The following is a 19,837-nucleotide window of genomic DNA, read 5'->3' as shown; positions in this document are numbered from 1 at the left end:
TCACTGCAGATGGTGACTGCAGCCATGAAATTAAAAGATGCTTGCTCCTTGGAAGAAAAGCCATGACCAACCTGGAGAGCATATTAAAAAGCAAAGACATTACCCTGCCAACAAAGGTCCATCTAGTCAAAGCTATGGTTTTTCCCGTAGTCATGTGTGGATGTGATAGTTGGACTATAAAGAAAGTTGAGCACCAAAGAATTGATGCTTTGGAACTGTGGTGTTGGAGAAGACTCTTGAGAGTCCCCTGGACTGCAAGGATATCAAACCAAACAAACCAATTGTCTAAAGGAAATCAGTCCTGAATATTCATTGGAGGGACTGATGCTGAAGCTGAAACTCCAATACTTTGGCCTGATGCGAATGGCTGACTCATTTGAAAAGACCCTGATGCTGGGAAAGATTGAGGGCTGGAGGAGAAGGGGAAGACAGAGGATGCGATGGTTGGATGGCATCACCAACTCAATGGACATCAGTTTCAGCAAGCTCTGGGAGCTGGTAAAGGACAGGGAAGTCTGGCTTGCTGTAGTCCATGGGGTCGCAAAGAGTCATGATTGAGCAACTAAACTGATCAATTAAAGGAGAAGATAAGTACAGAGCCTATGTTCCACTAATCTCCATTTTAGCTAAATAATACAGAAAAGTTTGTAAATAGGCATTGAAAACTTTACAAATTATTGATAGCAGCACTAGGTGAAACACATACAAAGAGAGATAATGTGAAATTCTCAACAGAATAACGCATACCCTATCCATAAAACATAGTAGAGAAAGAAAAAACTATTAGAGATAATAAATTAAATTAACTCCAAGTACTTAAGGCAATATGGATGATTCCACAGAATAGTGATGATAAACATGAAGAACACAGAAACAAGCACACATACAACACATTTTGTGCAATTCCATTTAGAAAAATTCAAGAAGCAGGTAAAAATTAATCAGCTATAAAATTAAAACTTTGGCTACATATGAGGGGAAGAGGGGAAAGACATTTGGGAGGTACATTTGAGTGTCCTCTGGAGTGAAGGTAAGTTTTCACTTTCAAATAGTTGATTAAGCGGTAGTATTCTGTGTACTTTTCAATGATTTATAGGCAAATAACAAGAAAATGCTTTCTAAAAGTTAATTACAACTGAAAATAAAGATGAAGATAGAAATCACAAAATTTATAACACTAGTTATATAAATATGCATTGAATAATGAATATTAAAAACAATAAAACAAGTATTGCCTTGTTGTTCTACTACTCTAAAAGGTTTTAGTTTAAAAGGGGATGAAAGAAAAAGTAAACAAATTTAGTTCAGAGAAATTTAGTTTTGAGAAATTTTTAATTAAGAAGAAATTGATAGAAACAAAGAATACCCAGACTTCAGAGTAAATAAGGATATTTATAAACTAACCTTTGAAAGAGAATCCATAGTTGCTGGCTGCTGATCCTCTCTGTCCCCAGAGTCCGGAACACTGGGGCTGAAAGCCATGAGGTCTGTCTTGGGCGGCCCCTCCCCAGAGCACACCCTCTGTCGCCTCTCCTGCGAGTAAGACCAGCTCCCCACCGCGCTGGAGCACACCAGCCTGGGCTTCCCCGGCCCGCACGCGCCCTCGCTGGGCGGCGCCGAGCACCGCAGCGCCGTGTACAGCAGCAGCGTGAGCACCAACAGGCTGGACACCGCGCAGATGGCGACGATCAGGTACACGTTCACATCCACTAACGCCGTCTCTGCGCCAGCTGCACCAGACAACGCCCGCGAAGAGGCCTTGGGCGCCTGGCCGCTGTCCTCCAGCGACAGCAGCACGGTGGCCGTGGCCGTCAGCGCCGGCTCGCCGTGGTCCTTCACCAGCACCAGCAGGCGCTGGCGCGGCGCGTCCGCCTCGTCCAGGGCGCGCGTCGTGCTGATCTCGCCGCTGTACAGCCCCACGCGGAACGGGCTGCGCGCGCCACCCGCCGCCGGCTGCAGCTCGTACGACAGCCACGCGTTGTAGCCCGAGTCCGCGTCCACCGCGCGCACCTTCGCCACCACGTGGCCCGCATCCACCGACCTCGACACCACCTGGCTCACGGCGCTGGGTCCTCCGCCTGGCCCGGGCGGCAGCAGCGCAGGCGCGTTGTCATTCTCGTCCAGCACGAACACCTGCAGCGTCACGTTGCTGCCCAGGGGCGGCACGCCCGCGTCGCGCGCGCTCACCTGGAACTGCAGCAGCTCCAGCTCCTCGTGGTCCAGCGGCTGCAGCGCGTACACCTTGCCGCTCTCCGCGTGCACCGACACGTAGCTCGACAGCGCGCGCTCGCCCACCCGCCGCTCCACCAGCGAGTAGGACACCAGCGCGTTCTCCTGCGCGTCCGCGTCTCGCGCCGACACGGTGAAGATGTGGCAGCCGGGCGGGTTGTTCTCCTTCACGAACACGGTGTACTCGGGCTGCGCGAACGCGGGCGCATTGTCGTTCACGTCGGCCACCTCCACGGACACGCTGGCTGTGGTGGACAAGGAAGGCGACCCCCCGTCTTGAGCGGTCACCATCAATTTATAGACCGACACTTTCTCGCGATCCAAGGTGCTGTCCAAAACGAGTGAATAGTAGTTCCTGAAGGTGGACACCAGCCTGAAAGGGACGTGGGGCGATAGGGTACAAGTCACCTGCCCATTGACACTGGAGTCGAGGTCAGACACACTTATCAAGGCGATGACGGTGCCCAGTGGAGCGTCTTCCCTAATTGGGAGTGACAAGAATTTGAATTCCATTACTGGGGCATTATCATTGGTGTCTTCAACTTCCACCATAACTGTACAATGGCCAGAAAGTGGCGGCTGCCCCTTATCAATGCCCTCTACAAGAATTTCATAGGATTTGGTTTCTTCAAAATCAATATATCCCTTTACCATAATTTCCCCAGTAATTGGATCCATGTAGAATTTGGATTTCACAGTGGGTAAAATATCAGCTGAGAATGAATAAATAATATTCCCATTCAAGCCTTCGTCTAAATCTGAGGCGTTAAGTTTAATTACCAACGTTCCGTTAGGAACATTTTCTAGTAATTTCACTTCATAGATTGTTCTGTCGAAAGTTGGGGCGTTGTCGTTGGCGTCCAGCACTCTGACGAGTAATTGAATAGTGCCAGTCAGCTCAGGTTTGCCGCCATCAGAGGCGGTAAGCACTACAAAAATCTCCGGAGCTTCTTCTCTGTCTAAACGTTTCCTTAATACCAGCCCAAGACGTTTTACCCGTTCTTCATCGGATGGTTTTTCCAACGAGAAATATTCATTGGGACCCAGCCTGTAAGTCAGCAGAGCGTTTGCGCCAATGTCTGCATCAGAGGCGCCCTCTAGTGGAAATCGAGAGTCAAGCGGCCTGGATTCAGCCATAAACAGAATCTTTTGTGTTCCTGGGAACACAGGAGGATTGTCGTTAATGTCCTTCACGTCCACCTCCACATGGAACACCTGCAGCGGCCGGTCCACGATCACCTCCAGGTGGATGCTGCACTCCGCTCTCCGCCCGCACAGCTCCTCCCGATCGATCCGAGAATTCACAAACAAAATGCCACTCTGCAGATTAACCTCCAGAAGGTCCCCGCGGCCTTTGGATGACACACGAAACAGGCGCGGCACCAGTTCCGCCAGCTCCAATCCCAGGTCCTGAGCGATTCGGCCCACAAAGGTACCGTGTTTGGACTCTTCCAGGACAGAATAGCGGACCTGGCCGCTCCCGGCCTTCCAAGCTGCGAGGAACAGAATTGAGAGCAGCAGACGCCGGTATTCCTGGCCAGTTCCCCAGGAAAACTCCATCTCATGTCCTCAGTGTTTTGTTCTCATGAAGAGGGTCTTGTTTCCAAACGAAGCACTACCTCCTGACCGTTCAGTCCAATGCCATTGCAGCCTCCATTTTTTCAGTGGTGGATGCAGCTTCTTTACCATAAGAACAAGAGGGATTTCTTTCTTTTCTTTTTTTTTTTTTGGCTTTATGGTATCTATTTTATGGCACAGAGCGACATCATGTGGCTCAAAACCGTAAGTAACAGATTCTGGAAATCCATACTAAGAACTTAATGTTAAGTCTTCATTTTTCTTTCTGCCTTTCCGTGGATTTTAATATCCTTGGAGAATAGAATCACATTTTATACTACTGCAGTACACATTTTGCGCTACTGATTGACTGAGTGTGATCCTTAGTTTCACCACAGGAGCAGATTTCACTTCAGTGGAAATACTTTTTCCATACAAGTTTTAAGTATTTACAGAGACCCAGCTGTAGTTAACATAACACTTTATACAGTTGGCAAAGTGTTGGCTAGGAAAATCTGTGACATTTTTGTGTTCCTGAGAGTGAAGGAAGGTAATTATTAATGACGACACTATTCATCATTGGATTTTACATTCTGGTTATTGAAGACTTCAGAGAATACATCTCTAGGAAAACTCTGATCTCAGAAATAGGTAATTGAAAGGGAATTTCAAAAAATACTCAAAAAAGGAAGCAAAGACCATCAGCAAATAATTGAGAGTCTTCCTTAAATAATCTAAGGGTGGAGGGCAATGAAGCTTTAACAGGAAAGTAAGATACTGCAGTATACAATTTGTGTTGGAAAGTATTCCAAATAATTTCATTCACTGGAACCCATTCACCTCCCATGAACAACATTGGTATTCTCATTTTGGCTCTCATGGTTTATAAACACTTGCTTGTTCTTCAGGACCTAATATGCCTCAACTTCTGTTTCTCCTAGAGTACTCATACAGTCTGGTCAAGGTGGACAATTTCCTGCTTCCAATAACATTTTTTGCTAAACAAATATACTCATTTCATTCTCTGCCTAAGTAATATCCAGCATTTCCAAATTCTTCTAAAAGCCTCTTCCCCCATTATATGACAACTTAAAACTTCCTTGACCAAGGAAGACTTTCATGATTAAGTCAACTGGGCAGGCATCTTTACTTGCTTTTATATTATAGCATCTAGATCAATCACATTGGCCATTTATTACATTAATTTCTCTTTTTTAGGTATTTGGGTATAAAGTTTTTAAATGTAAACTTTTAAAGAGAATATTTTATCATAATATTTTAATATTCAGAATACTTTTTGAGTAGTTAGTGAATATTTACTGAATAGAATAGTTTGGTTTTCTTCTATTGCTTAATAAAATGCTTTAAATTAAGGTGATCATGTAGCTAGTTAGGAAAATATGATGTCTCAGCAACCTCTATAAACTTTCAGAGATAAAGGAAATATTTTCCTTAGGCACTGCTCTGTGTAAGATAGATTTCAATTGCCATATTGAAAACATAGATTTCAGGTTAGTTTTCTTTCCGGTTCTTGGCAAGCATGATCCTTGAGACATTAATAGTTTTGATGGTCAATTAAGTATTCCCAAATAACACAGCACAATATACCCTCCTCTCTCTCTCTCTCTCTCTCTCTCTCTCTCTCTCTCTCTCTCTCTCTCACACACACACACACACACACACACACACACACACACACACACCAATATAGAAGGACATATTGGTAGTTATTTTCAACCTTTGACTCTTCTGTTCATAAACCACATACTCCATAGTTGTCTAGGATAAAAAACATCAATCTGGGACTTCCCTGGCAGTCCAGTCATTAGGACTCTGCACTTCCACTGAAAGGGGCAAGGGTTGGATCCCTGGTTGGAGAACTAAGATCCCCAGCATGTGCATGGTGAAGCCAAAAAAAGAAAAAAATCAAATCAATCTAGTGAAAATAGCCCTAGGCTCCCATTCTAGGAAAAGCCACACTCCTCACCACCATCATTTTTTTCTGAATTAAAACATAAATCAAAGTAGTTTCAGTTACAGGACTCAACCTGTAGATTTGTGCAAAATAATTGGCATTAAACACTGGAACAAAGTAAAAAAGAATCATTGACCTTTTACTCTATTTTGCTAATAATTAAATAAATAGATAAGGAATGCAGAAGAACAGAAAGGGTATTTGGGAACTATTCAGTACTTACCTGGTATAGTAGCAACACATCTCTAAAGGGAAAAATTCAAAAGTTTTTAAAATGTCTTATTAGCTGAGACTCATGTTAGTCAAGAATTTGAAGAGGAGAACTGAATTTGAAGACCGAAGCACCATATCCTGGAAGACAAGAACTCTGGATGGCTCTATTATTTACAACAGGATGAAAATGATACCTAATAAAATAAATAGTGAGCTGAGGTTGGACATGCTGTGGCTCATACTTTCCTTCTCCAGGGAATCTTCCCGGCCCAGGGATTGAACCCCGGTCTCCTGCATTGTAGACAGATGCTTTACCATCTGAGCCACCAGGGAAGTCCCAATTGATGGCCAGGGGGTCACAAAGGACAGAGCCAGAAAGTGGAAATGGAAGTGGGAAAATGCAGGATTATCTATTTTATATGTTAGCCTCCCCTACAATGTCATTGAGTATTAACCAGCTTTTACCAAGGAAACTTGAACAAAGAAGTAGGAAGTTGTAGAGTGCATACCTTGTGTAGAAAAGTATTCCATACAATTAGAACGGAATACATGGGAACATATTCCCCTCCCATGAGAAAGGTTGGTGTCTTCATTTTTGTCTCTAATGGTTTAGAAATACTTGCCCATTCTCCAGTCACTAACATGCCTAAGCTTTGGTTTCCAGTGGCAAAGAAATATCAATGGGAGTTCACCAATTTACTAGGAGAACTGAACAAATATCAATGAATGATATGAATGGAAAATAATTTTACTTCCAATTATTTGGAACTTTGTACTTACTATATGACATACATTAATGGGTTGGTATTCAGAGGAAGGTCACCAGTAATGACATTGAACTTTTTGGATATTAACATCCTTAATACTATATGTAAAAGAGATTAATGACAATAATTTTTGCTAGTGGAATGGCTTTTAAATGAGATGTACAGTATTTTTCCAACACTGTGCAGGTAGAAAATAATAGTTCTTAACAAGACTAATAATACTCTTCCAAAAGCAATCTTTTCTAAATGATGATATACTAAAGAGAGTATTAAAATTTCACTTCCTGTTGATTTCTTAATGCTTATTAATAAAAAGTAGTAAGAAACTGAAGATGAAAAAGATACAATTCTAAAAGCAATAAATTTACTATTCTAGCTTTTTTACCCAATTGGAAAACTAGAAGTAATTCCCAGTATTGTAAAATGTGAACACAAAATCAAAACATCATATTCAAGTAGAAAGAAGAAATGAGAATCCAAATAAATAAATAAATGAGTAAAGGGGATCTATAGGAGACAACAGGTTAAAAAAAAAATTATATGGGTCAGTGACATTTGGACTAGCGTCTACTCCAAATTTCAAATGAAAAGTATCGTTAGCTATTGAAGCATTTTGCAGGTATTAGTACACCACATTTAAGTCAAATATTGTAAACAATGCAGAGTACCCTGGAAAATATATATATTTTTCTATCCAGACTTTTACCAATATAATAATTCTCCAGCGATTTTTCGACACTGGCAAGTATGGTACTCACAACTTATTGCTGATTTGGTTCAAAATCATTCATTAGTCACAAGAAATTCAAATATTTTAACCACAAAACCAATACATGGAAAAGTCTACTGCCAGAAACAAGACTAATTACTGGTAAAAAATGCTTCCGAAGAAGCAGAAATAGTGAATTAAGAACAAAGATATTTTTGAAAGGATTTTTTAAAATTACTCACTTTGGCAGGAAGATCAGTCTCCACATCCAACTGCTCTTCTCTGTCTCCACTAATGGGACCAGATGAAAGACTAGGACTGAAGGCCATGAGGTCGGTCTTGGGCGGCCCCTCCCCAGAGCACACCCTCTGTCGCCTCTCCTGCGAGTAAGACCAGCTCCCCACCGCGCTGGAGCACACCAGCCTGGGCTTCCCCGGCCCGCACGCGCCCTCGCTGGGCGGCGCCGAGCACCGCAGCGCCGTGTACAGCAGCAGCGTGAGCACCAACAGGCTGGACACCGCGCAGATGGCGACGATCAGGTACACGTTCACATCCACTAACGCCGTCTCTGCGCCAGCTGCACCAGACAACGCCCGCGAAGAGGCCTTGGGCGCCTGGCCGCTGTCCTCCAGCGACAGCAGCACGGTGGCCGTGGCCGTCAGCGCCGGCTCGCCGTGGTCCTTCACCAGCACCAGCAGGCGCTGGCGCGGCGCGTCCGCCTCGTCCAGGGCGCGCGTCGTGCTGATCTCGCCGCTGTACAGCCCCACGCGGAACGGGCTGCGCGCGCCACCCGCCGCCGGCTGCAGCTCGTACGACAGCCACGCGTTGTAGCCCGAGTCCGCGTCCACCGCGCGCACCTTCGCCACCACGTGGCCCGCATCCACCGACCTCGACACCACCTGGCTCACGGCGCTGGGTCCTCCGCCTGGCCCGGGCGGCAGCAGCGCAGGCGCGTTGTCGTTCTCGTCCAGCACGAACACCTGCAGCGTCACGTTGCTGCCCAGGGGCGGCACGCCCGCGTCGCGCGCGCTCACCTGGAACTGCAGCAGCTCCAGCTCCTCGTGGTCCAGCGGCTGCAGCGCGTACACCTTGCCGCTCTCCGCGTGCACCGACACGTAGCTCGACAGCGCGCGCTCGCCCACCCGCCGCTCCACCAGCGAGTAGGACACCAGCGCGTTCTCCTGCGCGTCCGCGTCTCGCGCCGACACGGTGAAGATGTGGCAGCCGGGCGGGTTGTTCTCCTTCACGAACACGGTGTACTCGGGCTGCGGGAACGCGGGCGCGTTGTCGTTCACGTCGGCCACCTCCACGGACACGCTAGCCATGGTTGACAGCGAAGGCGAGCCCCCGTCCCTTGCAGTCACCACCACCTCATAGTTCGCCACGCTCTCGCGATCCAAGACGCTGTCCAAAACGAGTGAATAGTAGTTCCTGAAGGTGGACACCAGCTTGAAGGGCACATGATTAGTCAAGGTGCAGGTCACCTGCCCATTGGCACCGGAATCGAAGTCGGATACGCTGATCAAGGCGATGACTGTGCCTACTGGAGCATCTTCTAATATAGGTAAAGAGAGTGATTTGACAACCAACTCAGGAACATTATCATTGGTGTCCAAAATTTCCACTAGAACCGTGCAGTGATCTGCCATTGGGGGATTTCCTTTATCTGTTGCCTCTACCTGTATTTCATATAACTTAGTTAACTCAAAATCTATGTCACCCTTTACAATGATGTATCCATTAACAGGGTCTAAGTGGAATTTCGACAGAGTATCTGCTGATGTGTCTGTATTGAAAGAATAAACAATATCCTTATTTATTCCTTCATCCAAATCAGAGGCATTAACAGTCACTACTAGGGTACCATTTGGTGCATTTTCAAATAATTTGACTTTGTAAATCTTGCTCTCAAACTCTGGAGCATTGTCGTTTACATCTAGAACGGTGATCTTCAGTTGAGTAGTACCAGTGAGTTCTGGTTTCCCACCATCAACTGCAGTTATAAGTAAGTGATGCTCAGGAGTCTCCTCTCGATTTAAAAGTTTTTTCAGCACAAGTCCAAGGGATTTAATTTCCTCATCATTTCTTTTTACATCCAAGGTAAAATACTCATTGGAGTTAAGCCTGTAAGTCAATAAAGAATTAGCTCCGATATCTGCATCTGATGCGCCCTCTAGCGGAATCCGAGAACCAGGCGGCCGGGATTCATAAATAAACAAATTTTTTACTGCCACTGGAAAAATCGGTGGGTTGTCGTTAATGTCCTTCACCTCCACCTCCACATGGAACACTTGCAGCGGCCGGTCCACGATCACCTCCAAGTGGATGCTGCACTCCGCACTCCGCCCGCACAGCTCCTCCCGGTCGATCCGAGAATTCACAAACAAAATGCCATTCTGCAGATTTACCTCCAGAAGATCCCCGCGGTCTTTGGACGCCACCCGGAACAAGCGCGGCACCAGCTCCGCCAGCTCCAGTCCCAGGTCCTGCGTGATGCGGCCCACGAAGGTGCCGTGTTTGGCCTCCTCGGAGACCGAGTAGTGGACCTGGCCTCTCCCGGCCTCCCAGAATAGGAGAAGCATTACCGAAAGCAGTAGTCGGCAGTCTCCCTGACCTTCTCTCCAGGAGAGTACCATTGCAAGCGTTTTCCAAGTATTGGGTGGCTTTTGCAACGATCAAAAATTTGAAAATACTTTTAGTTCCTTATTCCTCATTTCATAAATAATCATTCCATGCCCGCATTTCACAGATGGTGAGGAAAAGCAGCATCTTACTACGTAATCAATGCTGTATTTCTCCTCTGGTGAGGAAATACCTTGCGGTGGACAGCGACATCATGTGGCTAAAGGTGTAGGTATTAAATAAATCTATCTTCCTTCCATTCAACTTCCCTCAATTTTTTCCTTGTTAATTTCCTTCCCATTCCTCAAAGTCTTCATTTTTTTAAAAATATATGCTTAGAACTTTTATACTAACTCATGACTTTCAATTAGGCCAGTCCATTCCATACAGTTAAATATAGTAAAATAGGGATTATTGTTGTAACAGTAGTGGACATCTATTGGAAATATTTCCTGTGTGACAAGTACTATTTCATTTGTTTTAACAGGGTTATCTCATTAAATTCTCACAACAACCTTCTGAGGTAGGTATTAACATGATTCAGTTTTTACAAATATTGAAGTGGAAACATGTACAGGTTAGTAACTGAAAAAATAACATTGACTTGGTGGGATCTCAATCTAATTCAAGATTCATGACTTTAACCACTTGATCACAAAGTCTACATTTTACAGAAAAATCAGGCCTTTTATATTTGTAACCATTAAAACAACAAGACTGATAAAAATGTATATATATATACACACACAATTTACTTCTATATTATTATGGCAATTTGTTAATTTATAAAATATGTTCACTTGTATTTCTTCCTTTGTAGAATGTCTACAAACCATCCTTGTGTCCTTTATCCAACAACTGCATCTTTGTTAGCTGTCTCAACTATTATATATATGAAGATTTCACAAGTCAGTTTTTTTGTTGTTGTTAAGTCATTAAGTCGTGTCTGACTCTTTTGCAACCCTATGGACTGTAGTCCATCAGGCTCCTCTGTTCATGGGACTGCTCAGGCAAGAACACTGGAGTGGATTACCATTTCCTTCTCCAGAGAATCTTTCTGACGCATGAATCAAACCCACATCTCCTGCATTGGCAGGCGGATTCTTTACTACTGGGCCACCAGGGAAGCCAAAGTCAGTATTTTACAGTACAGTTATTTTGTAAATTCGGTTTTTGCTGCATAAAAACACTGTTTGATTTGGATATTTGTTATATTCACATCATACCAGGGAAAGTTATATTAATTTTTAAAAATTTCTACACCATTTATACATTTCAATTTACTGGTATATCCTAAAATGTTCCCAATATGAAATGATTGTGTTTTCAATAATCTTCACTCTGGATGAATTTTGGATTCCAATTCGTTAAAAAGTTGTTACTTGAAAGAACTGGTGTTTAATCATTAAAGAGAGAAAAGTAGTTTTAGAATCTGACTCAGTTAGTCAACATATTGTAAAACTAGCCCATGAATTATACTAAATGTATTTGTGAAGTTAGTAAGATGTGTGCATTCTCTGAGCGTTTGGAAGCTGAACAGAGAAAATTCATGAGAAGAGGTTGAATTTAGAGAGGTAAGAGTATGCCCAAATTTTGCTTATAATCAGACTCTTTTTAAGTGAAATCAAACACGTGATTTAAGGGAATTCCCTGCTGGTCCAGTGGTTAGGACTCCTTGCTTCCAGTGCTGAGAGTGTGGCCAAAAACAAACTCTGATTTAAGTATTATGAGACTAGCTCCCATAGCAGGTTTTTCCATGTACGCATTGAATGCAAGCCAGCATTGCCATTTACTCAAATTTTATCATTCATATTTAGAATAGAATAAATTATCAATTAAATTTTAATAAATAAGTGAATATTTTAAATTAACTTTCTTTAAAATATGAGGTAAATTAAATTAATGATGTTTATATCAAACACATAATTTCTAATTGATTCTGCTATACTAGTTCATTAAGACTTATTTGGAAAAGAATGGATCTAGGAAATAATTATAATTATCAGCATGCCAGTAGGTGCTTTGGTGGATCTTTAAAGGTAGTAGTAGTTAGTTTTAAAATGAGAGACAAAATTAAAATTTTTAAATATCATGGACTTCATATCAGTAAGATATCTTTCACAGGTTACTGTAATACTATACATTTCATGACACTTAAGAGTATACTTTCTAAGTACAGAACAGACTTTTGAACTCTGGGGGAGAACGTGAGGGTGGGATGTTTTGAAAGAACAGCATGTATACTATCTATGGTGAAACGGACCACCAACCCAGGTGGGATGCATGAGTCAGGTGCTCTTGCCTGGTGCACTGGGAGGACCCTGAGGAGTCGGGTGGGGAGGGAGGTGGGAGGGGGGATCGGGATGGGGAATACGTGTAACTATATGGCTGATTCATGTCAATGTATGACAAAACCCACTGAAATGTTGTAAAGTGATTGGCCTCCAACTAATAAAATAATATTAAAAAAAATAATAATAATAAAATTAAAAAAAAAAAAAAAAGAGTATACTTTCTGCTAAATGGAATGCCATGGGGAATTTATAACAGAGTAGACTCCATAATGATTATTAAGAGATGAAGGTAATAATAAAGAAACTATATGAGTTTACAAAACTGAGCTAATATGTGGATAAAGTATTAGTAATACCTACTCTCACTTAGACATCTCTTGGCAACTGAGTCAAGAAAATGTAAATATGAAGTAAAAATCAGTAAGAGCTTATAGAATGATCTGTTGTGATTTCTGGAGATATGGACACACCTGGATATAATATTAAAAGCTTACAATTTACCTAGAATAGAATATAGTTACTAGACTTATGGTAGGAGAGAGTGCATCTGACCATTCATACTTTCTGCACACAAGTCTCAAGAAAGTGATGAGTAGTGATGACTCATCTAAGAAAGAGCTTTTTCCTCATCTGTTCAAGACATTTGTTTTTCTCTGTAAAGACTCAGATGAACTTTTCTGATTCCCAGGAAATATATACTCCCTGCATTTTGAGGTATATCAACTCTGAGGTGCTAATAAGTTTCCTGAAGGAACAGATTATACTTAAAGGGAGGTCACTATTTCCCCACCAAACTCCATTCCTGTAATAACAGATCCCAGATAGAAGTTTATATTCTGGCCTATCTGTAAAATGGCTAAAGCTAAGATCACTTAGTGGAAGTTATTTCATGAATCATCAATATCCACATATATTTGAGGGGGAAAAAGCAAATAACTATGGACCAAAGAATAGTAGAAGACAGTAATTTCACCCCAAGACATCTTCCTTTGGTTGGAAAAAAGTGTTTTTAACATCCTTTCCAAATGTAACATTTACTCACCAAGTTTAGTATTTAACCCAGCATAGTAGTTTCCATTGAATAACTACATTTTCCTTACCTTGTGTGCAGTGCTAAATCGTTTCAGTTGTGTCTGGCTCTGTGAGAGCCTATGGACTGTAGCCTGCCAGGCTTCTCTGTCCGTGGGATTCTCCAGGCAAGAATACTGGAGTGGGTTGCCATGCCCTCCTCCAGGCCCAGGGATCAACCTGAGTCTCTTACTATTTCTGCATTGACAGGCAGGTTCTTTACCACTAGTGACACCTGGGAAGCCCTTCCTTATGTTACCTTTTGGGAAAACTCCAACTTCATAGGAATATGATTGCTGCCACCCTTGGAAAATGTTATCACAGATATTGTGTGTGATGCCAGAGGAAGGTGGTCAATCTGCACAGTGGGAGGTCTGTGCACATTAACCCAGTGATACACTTTAAGCCTGACTAAACATCCCACTAGCATAAGGACTGGGTTATATAGTATTCTCCACTTGTATGAAGAAAAAGTCCCACTACCTGGCCACCCCACAATGTGACTTTTTAAAATGTTTTTTAAATTAAACAAAATTGAAAGGGAGGTCTTTTCTTGGTAGACTCTCTATTGTGCCTTAAAACTAAGAATTTTGCTAATGTGAAATCTTTATCCCAAATAATGGGTTGTTTTTACTATTGAAAGTCATATGTAAGATTAGCAATTATTTCTAAATGATGCCATCTGTTGTGATGATCTATGATATGTACTTTGGAGGTCCAGGCATTATAAATTTATTCAGGGTGCTTTTAAATACATGGAAAGAAAAACTAGCATATTAACTGTTACATAAACAGAGACAAATTCTTGAAGAAAGGAACAATTTGGGAAATTTCCAACATATTTTGACAGAATGGATGCATGATGTAAATTGAAAATATATATTCCATAATCGTGGTCTAAATTTTTCCCAATTGTAATTGTTTAATATGAGAAAAATAATTTACAGGTAATAGCGAGTTTTCAGATTTTCCTGAAGTATTTTTTTCATTCCTTTAATCCTATTATTCATGGTGAAAGGAATAATTTGGAAAATTATTTTGGAATAATTATGGAATTTATAGAATTTTCAAAATGTAAAAAGATCATCTAAGTAATTTATTCTCAAGAAATTGATTTCTATTCATACCACATATTGCACAATAAGATAATGATATAAAATAAAAACAGAGCTATGAATCAAAATAACTAATAGAATTATAGAGAACAAAGGAAATAAAACAATTTTAGAGATGATGGGGAAAAAATTAAGACTCACCTTTCCGAATTGTTCCGATTCGGAGAGTTGTTGTCTTTCGTCCGCTGAGCCTGGACCTTGAGGCAGACTAGGACTGAAGGCCATGAGGTCGGTCCTGGGCGGCCCCTCCCCAGAGCACACCCTCTGTCGCCTCTCCTGCGAGTAAGACCAGCTCCCCACCGCGCTGGAGCACACCAGCCTGGGCTTCCCCGGCCCGCACGCGCCCTCGCTGGGCGGCGCCGAGCACCGCAGCGCCGTGTACAGCAGCAGCGTGAGCACCAACAGGCTGGACACCGCGCAGATGGCGACGATCAGGTACACGTTCACATCCACTAACGCCGTCTCTGCGCCAGCTGCACCAGACAACGCCCGCGAAGAGGCCTTGGGCGCCTGGCCGCTGTCCTCCAGCGACAGCAGCACGGTGGCCGTGGCCGTCAGCGCCGGCTCGCCGTGGTCCTTCACCAGCACCAGCAGGCGCTGGCGCGGCGCGTCCGCCTCGTCCAGGGCGCGCGTCGTGCTGATCTCGCCGCTGTACAGCCCCACGCGGAACGGGCTGCGCGCGCCACCCGCCGCCGGCTGCAGCTCGTACGACAGCCACGCGTTGTAGCCCGAGTCCGCGTCCACCGCGCGCACCTTCGCCACCACGTGGCCCGCGTCCACCGACCTCGACACCACCTGGCTCACGGCGCTGGGTCCTCCGCCTGGCCCGGGCGGCAGCAGCGCAGGCGCGTTGTCGTTCTCGTCCAGCACGAACACCTGCAGCGTCACGTTGCTGCCCAGGGGCGGCACGCCCGCGTCGCGCGCGCTCACCTGGAACTGCAGCAGCTCCAGCTCCTCGTGGTCCAGCGGCTGCAGCGCGTACACCTTGCCGCTCTCCGCGTGCACCGACACGTAGCTCGACAGCGCGCGCTCGCCCACCCGCCGCTCCACCAGCGAGTAGGACACCAGCGCGTTCTCCTGCGCGTCCGTGTCCCACGCAGACACGGTGAAGATGTGGCAGCCGGGCGGGTTGTTCTCCTTCACGAACACGGTGTACTCGGGCTGCGGGAACGCGGGCGCGTTGTCGTTCACGTCGGCCACCTCCACGGACACGCTAGCCATGGTTGACAGCGAAGGCGAGCCCCCGTCCCTTGCAGTCACCACCACCTCATAGTTCGCCACGCTCTCGCGATCCAAGACGCTGTCCAACACGAGTGAATAGTAATTCTTAAAGGTGGACACCAGTTTGAAGAGGTCTTGGGGGATCAGGGTGCAGGTCACCTGTCCGTTGGCACCATAGTCACGGTCGGCCACCGTGATGAGAGCAATGACAGTGCCCAGTGGAGCATCCTCTCGAATGGGAAGTGAAAGAGACGTGATTGAGACTTCTGGTGAGTTATCATTGATGTCCACAAGTTTTACTGAAATTTTACAGTGCCCAGACATTGACGGAGTCCCGTTGTCAGACGCAATAACTTGAATCTCATAGAATTTCACGTCTTCATAATCTAATTGTCCCTTAGTTCTGATTTCCCCTGAGCTGGGATCTATATTGAACTTGGTCTTTATATTGGGGGACACATCACTACTAAATGAATACACAATCTCACTATTTGATCCTTCATCTGCATCAGAAGAATTTAATTTAATCACCAAGGTTCCGTTTGCCACGTTCTCTAACAGCTGTATTTTGTAAACTGATTGGTCAAAAGTAGGTTCGTTGTCATTCACATCTAATACCTTAATAAGCAGCTGAACGGTGCCCGTGAGCTCAGGTTTGCCCCCATCAGTAGCCACTAGTAACAAATTAATTTCAGCAGTTTCCTCTCTGTCCAGAGATTTCCTCAGCACAAGAGACAAAGACTGACTTAGTTCATCATTTGTCTGTATATCTAGAAAGAAAAACTCACTGAAGCTGAGCTTGTAGGTGAGAAGAGCATTTACTCCGATATCTGCATCAAATGCCCCCTCTAGAGGAAACCGTGAGTCAAGCAGTCTCGATTCATGAAAACGGATAGTCTTTACCGCCACTGGAAATGCTGGCGGGTTGTCGTTAATGTCCTTCACCTCCACCTCCACATGGAACACCTGCAGCGGCCGGTCCACGATCACCTCCAGATGGATGCTGCACTCCGCGCTCCGCCCGCACAGCTCCTCCCGGTCGATCCGAGAATTCACGAACAAAATGCCATTCTGCAGATTTACTTCCAGAAGGTCCCTGCGGCCTTTGGATGCCACCCGGAACAGGCGCGGCACCAGCTCCGCCAGCTCCAGTCCCAGGTCCTGGAAGATGCGGCCCACGAAGGTGCCGTGTTTGGCCTCCTCAGGGACTGAGTAGCGGACCTGGCCGCTCCCGGCCTCACCTACAGCTAAGAGCAGAAGCAGCAGAAACAGATGCCGGACCTCCACGCCCCTTCTCTTAGAAGACACCATCACCAGTTCTCAGTGAGTTGATCAAATTAGAATATCGTGTTGTGCAAAATTTTAAATATTGTCCTCTAATCTCTGTTCAAGTCCTGCTGCTTCTCTTATTGTTCTCCTCCTCGCTGGAGTTACAATAGGGTTCTGGGTACTTTTCTTCTTAGAACTATACTGTGGTAAGACAGCGACATCATGTGGCCAAAATCTAGGCTCTACCGTTGATTCTGTAGATTTAAATTTTAGCATTTGTCCAGGCTAAGTTTACTGATAGCTTTCATTTAGGAAAAATACCTATCTTAAACTGCAATATATCATTTCCCCCTTTTACTGTGTTAAAAATATATAACAAAATTTACCATTTCATCCACTTTTAAGTATACAGTTTAGTTTGTTATAGTCACATTGTTGTGAAATATCTTGAGAACTTTGATCTTGCAAACATGAATCTGTATACCCATTAGAAAACAACTCCCCTTTTCCACCACACTGCACCCCTCTCACCACCACCCTACTTTCTGTTTCTACAAATTTGGCTACTTTAGGTACCTACATAAGTGAAATCTCACAGTTTTTCTGTGACTGGATTTTTTGACTTTAGCATATCCTCAAGGTTCATCCATGTTGTAGCATGTGATAAATTTCCTTACTTATAAGGCCGAATAATATTCTGATTTTTTTGTATACCACATTTTGCTTATTCATTCATCCATCTGTCCATGGATATCTGGGTTGCTTCCACCTCTTAGCTATTGAGAATAGCGCTGTTATAAGCATGGGTATGAAAATATGGGCTTCCCTTGTAGCTCAGTTGGTAAAGAAGCTGCCTACAATGCAGGAGACCCAGGGTTCGATTCCTGGGTTGAGAAGATCCCCTGGAGAAGGAAATGGCACCCCACTCCAGTATTCTTGCCTGAAGAATCCCATGGACTGTAGCCAGCCAGGCTCCTCTGTCCATGGGATCACAAGAGTCGGACACAACTTAGCGACTAAACCACCACCACCATGAAAATATCTCTGAGACCCTGCTTTCAGTTCTTTTGGATATAACAGAAATTTTTTTCTGTTTCTTCAGGTAAAGCACATAGAAATCAAAGGATATTTTAGTTTATATTTTATAAATTGAAAATATATTTATAGATTTCATTTTTGCTTTTGTGATTTAATTTTGCTTTCTGGACTGTTCACAGATGTTTGTAAATTAATAATTCATTTTCCTCATCTGGATAATGTATTCTTAATTAAGAATATCTCTTTTTCTACTACATTTGGATTTTTATTCAAGAACAGTACAATTGATCTCTTTTTAGTGTTGAGAATATCTTACTTTAATCATTCTTAGCTGTCCCCTTCATACACAAATGATATGAAAATATGACAAAGATAAAAAGTCAGTGTTCAAAACGCATAAAAGTTATCTTCAGTTACTCTAAGGAGGTCACAACCACAAAGAAGGCTGAATGCTGAAGAACTGATGCTTTCAAACTGTGGTGCTGAAGAAGACTCTTAAGAGTCCCTTGGACAGTAAGGAAATTAAATCAGTCAGTTCTAAAGGAAATCAACCCTGAATATTCACTGGAAGGACTGATGCTGAGCTGAAGCGCCAATACTTGGTCAAGCTCAGCCAATAAGCTTGACATTTCTTTGTATCTGTAGTGTTTGGAATAGTAGCTCCCAAAAGATATATCCACTCAGAACCTTAAAATGTGTCTTTATTTAGAATAGAGATCTCTACAGACATAATTAAGATAACCCTAATCTTAGCATTATCCTAGGTTTGGGTGGGTCACAAATCCAATGATAAATATCCTTATAAGAGACAGAAAAAAGTGCATAGAGGCATGTGAAAGAAGGGACTGTGAACACCGAGACAGAAACTTGAGTTACACTGCCACGAGCCACGGAATGGCTGGAGCCACCACAACCTGGAAGAGGCCGGGAAGAGTTCTCCCCCTACAGTCTGCAGAAGGAACATGGCCCTGTCAACACCTTGTTGGACTTCTGGCCTCTAGAACTGTGAGAGTATACATTTCTGTTGTGTTGTTTCAAGCCCCCAAGGTTGTGGTAATTTGTTACATACAGAAGCACTACAAAGCCAATATAGTATCCATTGCTAAAAGAATACCCTTTGCACTTACCAAAGCAAACTGTCAACTCCCTTTGATTTTATGTCTCTGAGCATTCATTCTTCAAAAATGCTCATTCAAGTCTTTCACAAAACTACAACAAAGCCCCAGAAGGAAGAAAACAAGAAAGGGAAGTGGATGATAGGCAAGAAAAAAAAGAGGTGCCTAAGACATTTTAAATTCAGTTTATTATTTTTCTTCTCCTGATTTTTATATAAAAAGAAATCACTACACAGTAATTTTTCCATGGAATCCAAGTTATCTAATCTACTTAATGGTCAGATACTTTAGTGAAAGGCTCAGTAATAATGTTCTCCTATCAGTTGTATAGACTACCTGTTGTAATGCTCTTCTTGTAAAATGTGTTCTGTTCACATTAGCTTAATGGCAGTGGAACCCCAATGATCATGTTGCTGTATATTGACTATCTCCATTTTAAATAAACACAATTTTATCTCTGACAAAGTCCTCTGTGGTTTAGGGAGACTGTCTAGGACAGCTTTTCTCCACATGTTGGCTCAGCATCCCAGAATATTTTGATCAATGGCATCTCAGCATCAACCTTTACTTCCATAAATGCTACAACAGGAAAAGACAGCAGAAGGCAATCTTTCACTGGCAATTATCTGTTTCTGACTGGAAGTG

At 43.5% G+C, this 19,837-nt stretch overlaps 3 protein-coding genes across 3 annotated transcripts; all 3 read right to left on the bottom strand.

Annotated features, from left to right (window-relative positions):
• Positions 1-1,392: 1,392 nt before the first annotated feature.
• Positions 1,393-3,816, bottom strand: LOC136168252 (protocadherin alpha-4-like). The gene has a single exon (XM_065935536.1). It carries the CDS (start codon positions 3,787-3,789, stop codon positions 1,393-1,395), a length of 2,397 nt encoding a protein of 798 aa, XP_065791608.1. The 5' UTR covers positions 3,790-3,816.
• Positions 3,817-7,647: 3,831 nt separating this feature from the next.
• On the bottom strand, positions 7,648-10,086 carry LOC136158242 (protocadherin alpha-3-like). Its single transcript, XM_065920029.1, has one exon. The coding sequence runs from the start codon at positions 10,084-10,086 to the stop codon at positions 7,648-7,650; it is 2,439 nt and encodes an 812-aa protein (XP_065776101.1).
• A 1,482-nt stretch (positions 10,087-11,568) lies between these two features.
• On the bottom strand, positions 11,569-17,081 carry LOC136158235 (protocadherin alpha-2-like). The gene is made up of 2 exons (XM_065920016.1): positions 14,691-17,081; positions 11,569-11,604 (listed from the first exon to the last, which is right to left on the bottom strand). Exons 1-2 carry the CDS (start codon positions 17,079-17,081, stop codon positions 11,569-11,571), a joined length of 2,427 nt encoding a protein of 808 aa, XP_065776088.1.
• Between the last annotated feature and the right edge of the window lie 2,756 nt (positions 17,082-19,837).

The sequence above is a fragment of the Muntiacus reevesi genome, chromosome 1 (genome assembly GCF_963930625.1).
Source record: "Muntiacus reevesi chromosome 1, mMunRee1.1, whole genome shotgun sequence".
Classification (NCBI taxonomy): domain Eukaryota; kingdom Metazoa; phylum Chordata; class Mammalia; order Artiodactyla; family Cervidae; genus Muntiacus; species Muntiacus reevesi.
The sequence above is the reverse complement of the archived record's forward strand: the minus strand, read 5'-3'. Positions and strand labels throughout refer to the sequence as shown.